The 5419-nt window shown below is 37.5% G+C and overlaps 1 protein-coding gene across 1 annotated transcript; it reads right to left on the bottom strand.

The window, feature by feature from the left end:
- Positions 1-4519: 4519 nt before the first annotated feature.
- LOC140139119 (uncharacterized) lies at positions 4520-5419 on the bottom strand. Its single transcript, XM_072160901.1, has one exon. The coding sequence runs from the start codon at positions 5417-5419 to the stop codon at positions 4520-4522; it is 900 nt and encodes a 299-aa protein (XP_072017002.1).

Raw genomic sequence — 5419 nt, 5'->3', positions numbered from 1 at the left:
GAACCCAAAAATTAGATTTTCACTATAAATGCTTCTTCTTCCACAGATTACATAACACAATGACGTCACTTGCACACATGTATCGGCTTGGGCTAGAGTCTAAAAGTTGTACACATAACAGGGGTCAAATATCATTAAGGGGTTATTTGCCTTGCGATTGATTTTCTGCGCTCTGTGAGCCCAAATTACCTTAGTTGTAATTATGTTACTGTTGTTTATATTTAATTTCAGGTGCCATCCTAGAGAACATGTTGTGTCCCTCAAGACTCATAAAACAGCCGGTAGTACACTTACGTCTATATTCCAGAGGTATGGCATGTCCAGGAACTTAACGTTTGTTACTCCAACACGTGGCAGCAATTTTGTCAGGATTAAAACTACCAATATATGAAGAGCTTATTTCCAAACCGTGTTAAGTCCACCCACCTTCAAAATTGAGATTTTGATGAAAATGGGTAGTGAGTAACTAGGGCTATCCAGCAATGTGTGTGTTTTTTTTTAAAATTAGTCAAGTCCCGAAATATTGACACACAAAGTATCGATTTCCAAAACGTGTTAAGTCCAATCCAGTTTGGTAGCAAACTGTGTTATGGGTAGACGAGGTATTGTTGGTCGAAGCAACCTAAAAATCGATTTTCATTATCTAGATCAATATATTATTGAAAATAAACACCTTGATGTTTTGCAAAAGTTCATTCTACAAATCATATACTTTGCAAACTTACTTAATTTATTGTTGTTAATGAGTTATGTACGTTTTACAAAAGTGTTGTTGTTTCAGCCCTCTTTACAACGTAACTCAAGAACCGCAGCACCTATAAAAGTATATCTGTGCTATTTTAATTCTTCTACACGCTCGCTATGAATTGAGCAATGCAGTTTCTGCCAAAGCCCATTACCATTCGTAAGATGCTGTGAACTACCAAATCACAACAGTTTAAAATAATTAATAACCTTAAGTCCACGAACAATGCCCTTGTGGGCAGCTTGTAGGCAAGTAGCACGGCATAGGGCTTCCAATAGTTAATCGCCCAAGTTCTGCATGATTGATAACATTGCCTTGCTTTGCGTCTTCGTTCTTGTTTGGTCCTGAGACTAGTATACCTGAATTTGGTCTGCATAACAAGTTGTTGTTGTTGGTTTTTTTAAAAATAATTAGTAGGCCTAGTTTGTATGGGATTTCTTAAATATTTGATAGATACCTCCAGAAAGACATGAAAAGGGTGGGAAGGGGAAGGGGGAGAGGGAGAGGTTGTGTGATTGTAGAATTTATGTTAGAGGAGTTAGTTTTTGATATTATTATTTTGTATGATTATCAAAATGTGCTACTAAATTCAAGGTATTATTTTAAAGTTAAAGGTATAAAAAAACTTAGGACTTAAAGACTTAAACACAAGTTACGGCTGTCAATATGAGATTAGGGTGGCAGCATGGGGGAGGGGGGAATTGTGATAACTGATAATGTAATAAAACAAGTGGGTATTTCGGGTCATCACTTATTGTCAGTGAAATGATGTTTATTCAATTCTGAGAAATGCAATACAACTCAGTTTTGAATTTTGAACTATTTTAAACATCGAATTTTGGTAAAAATGGTTGGGAGGAGGGGTTGGAGATGCAAGGTGTTTTGTGGCAAAATTGAGTTTTATAGTAGAGAGAATCACATTTTGTATGTTTTAATAAATTTGTTATCTTTTAAGACTAGTTTGAGAAAAATTGGTTAGTTCTGTGTTACAGATGCTATGTTTTGTGTCAAAATGTGTTAAGTCCATGCCAGAAATTGCGTTTTGTGTCAAAACGTGTTAAGTCCATGCTATTTTTAAAACAAATTACTTCATTAAAAAAAATCAAAAGTCTCTAGATTTTAACTTTACATGTTTTTATGATCCTATATATGTCACCTTCACTTCACAGTAATTTTATAGAAATCGAACTTTATTTCATTGCCATAAAGAAAATTCCTGATTTTCTTCAAAGTGAATCTTGTGGACTTAACACGGTTTGGAAATAAGCTCTTCATATATGGATACAGTATAGTTGTCAAATATTTGGGCGGGTTCGACATGTCTGTTTGTCACGGGGGATACAATCGGTCCGAGATGAACAAGATTATCCGAAATGCTACGTACGTTACTACAATTCGAAATGCAGTGGATCATTTTGTGTCCGCTTTTATTTATTACAAGTATTATAAACAGGTCCATATACCATACAATTCCGAAAATATTTTGTCGAAATTCTTCACGGTGAAGGATTTTTTGAGTAAAATTATGTATGGAAGATCTCAAGTCGCTAATGGCATTGCCCGAGACTTTCAGGTTAATACGAAAGGTAACATTACAGAGGAGATACGAAAAATCGATCATGATTTTGATTTAATAATTTTGTCCGAATACTTCGACGAGTCTTTAATATTACTCAAGAACTTACTATGTTGGGAGATGGATGACTTGCTGTACCTTTCGATAAGAAAACACGACAAGTCTTATGATCACCTTTATAATATAAGCGATGAAGTAAAAAGTCATATTGTTGGTATCAACAGTATAGACGCAGCATTATATGAACATTTTAACAAAACATTTTGGCAAAAAGTAAAAGCATATGGACCAAGATTTGAAGTGGAATTGACGGAGCTTAGGCGTCGTTTGATATCGCTACAGAGAGAATGCAGTGCGTCTGTTCGACAAGATTCCCATAACAGGTGGGGATATAACGAGTATAAATTATTACCAAATGATACTGAATATTGCAAGAAATTTTTCATCATTGATGATGATAATACCAAACAATATCGTAGTGATTTGAAGCGTAAATTGATGTTGTTTGAAAAAGAGGTTAAGACAAACAAAACACTGGCGGATAAAAGACAGAAAACTTGATAGACAATGCTAATGCCATAAAACACTTGACGAAATTAAAACAAGAAAATTTGAGAGACAATACCATTGCCCTAAAACACGGGAGGAAAAGCAGACAATTTGGGGACATTATTGACGAATGCCACAATACATGTGTAGTTCTTTTGTTTTAGTTTTTAATTTTACGAAAAATAATTCATATGTTGAATAGATTTCAAATCAAGTATCGGGTTATTATTCATGTTTTCCAGACTTCTTTGTTCCTTCCAAAAATAGCAAGTGCCCACACCACGGCACGAAACTTTGTGCGTGATTTGGGTTATATTTTGTTCCTTGCTATTCGCCGTGTGTCAATTTGATGCGGGAACATTAAGGCGTGTCAACTTGATGTGGGAACAAGATGTGTCAGTTTGATGTGGAGCATTAAAGTGTCTCTACTTGGCGTGGGAGCAAGGAAGTATCAGTTTGATGTGGGAGCATTAAGGTGTGTCAACTTGATGTGGGAGCAAGGTGTGTCAGTTTGATGTGGAGCATTAAAGTGTGTCAATTTAATGTGGGAGCAAGGTGTATCAACTTGATGTCTTGCTGTGGGAGCAAGGTGTATCAACTTGATGCTGGAGCAAAGTGTGTCAACTTGATATGAGAGCATTTCAACTTGATGTGGGAGCAAGGTGTGCCAACTTGATGTGGAACAAGGTGTGCCAACTTGATGTGGATGTGGAGCAAGGTGTGTCAACTTGGTGTGGGAGCAAGGTGTGTCAACTTGATGTGAGAGCAAGGTGTGTCAGTCTGATGTGGGAGCATTAAGGTGTGTCAACTGGATATGAGGGCATTAAGGTGTATCAATTTGATCTGGGAGCAAGATGTGTCAACTTAATGTCTTGATGTGGGAGCAAGGTGTGTCAAATTCATGTGGATAAGAAAGGTATGTCAAGTTGATGTGGCAGAATTAAAGATATGTCGATTATAATTCCAGCAAAGATTAAACAAACACGTATCTTGCATCTAGGTTTCTGTTCCTTCAAGGGCAATGAGGTAGAAAGGATAGAGTGCCCTGCTCGCCGAATCTGTGAAGCAGGTTTGGGTCCTGGTTTGGGTGCTGTATAGATCACAAAGTTGAACAAATCATGTATTAAAACGCATTAAATTTCCCAGTATACCATTGTCTTTATCAAAAACTTGCTGAATTATAAAGGCAAACACGCCTGAATCTGGTATTTCATCAGTGTTGCCACGCTAAACAACTCTACCACTTTACGAAATTTCGCCTTCAGTCGCCGTTCCTGTAGCGCTGCATGGCAACGGGCGAATGAACTAGATTTAGGAGCGTGCTTGCCTTTATTATTAGCAATTTTTTGATAAAAAAATGGTACACAGTAAAGTTGAATATGCTAAAACAAGTAATTTATTTAATTTTATTAATCCATACATGCTAGAGTAAATTCAGTTTCCATTTTAGTTGTATTTGATGCTGATTTTGTTAGGTCCCTTCATTTCATAATGGCTTATTCAGTGTGTGATTGTCAATGAAACGGCAACGTACCAGCTCGAGCTCAGCGATCTATGTTTTTCTACGTCATTGTTCAAGGGAAAGAAATTAATGAAGGTCATAAATAATTTTCAGCCTAATAATGGTTTTATGATATTTCTATATTTTTTCAACATATCAGTCGTTTTTCATACAGCTTTTCATAGTACGGCATACAAAAATCAACACATTTGAGCTCTTCTTCAGCAAGGTTGTCTCGAGATGGTCCTTTGGTGGGTTCCAGGAATTCGGAACTGCTTACTGCGGTGCCCATAAACGACAAAGCCTCTGACTGATCAACGTCCAAAAAATTTCTGCGGATGTTCCACGTCCTGATGACGTCACCACTCGAATCCCAATGCAACAGGTCATCAGTGTATGGTATATCCATTGCATTACAATAAGCTTTCAAGATTCCGCCAGGATTCATCAGTAAATCATCTGCATCCAAGATGATTGGGTTGGACTCATAGTTTTCTTTGATGTGTTGGTAGAGATCATACGATTCTTTGAAGAAATATCCGGATGCAGGGATATTAGAGTCCTTCAGTGTATATTCCTCGTATGGCCCATTAAGCCCTGTATTGTGCTGCGCCCTCTTCCAAGATGGCAGCACCTTCAACGGATTCCGAATTATAAATGAATGCTTGTAACCGCTTGGAATGGCGTCAAATCTGGTAGTAATCGCACAACTGATCTCCTTCACAAAAACAACTCTTTTCCCAAGGTATTCAGCTTCAAGTTGGCTTTGACACCATTTATAGCTGGATTTTGTGACGTCGTACCCTTTATCTTCTGGTAGGTGGATGCTTTTTGGTTGCTTCGTCTTCGAATCCTGGCTTTTTGGTTTGTCTTTCCATACCATCGATGAATACCTCGAGTCAGTACCGTAATACATAGCGCCCATATAGGGCTCAAACCATATCACAGAATCGGGAACAAAGCTAAGACATTTCGTCAGAGCAGATGATAAAGATCTAGGTGTTGACCAGAGAATGACTTTGGATGGCTTCTTTTCGGCACTCGACAT

The sequence above is a fragment of the Amphiura filiformis genome, chromosome 18, assembly GCF_039555335.1.
Source record: "Amphiura filiformis chromosome 18, Afil_fr2py, whole genome shotgun sequence".
Lineage (NCBI taxonomy): Eukaryota > Metazoa > Echinodermata > Ophiuroidea > Amphilepidida > Amphiuridae > Amphiura > Amphiura filiformis.
The sequence above is the reverse complement of the archived record's forward strand: the minus strand, read 5'-3'. Positions and strand labels throughout refer to the sequence as shown.

What these genes read in the sequence shown, in the direction of transcription:
- LOC140139119 (XM_072160901.1), bottom strand. Translation starts at nt 5,419, where the DNA reads ATGTCGAGTGCCGAAAAGAAGCCATCCAAAGTCATTCTCTGGTCAACA.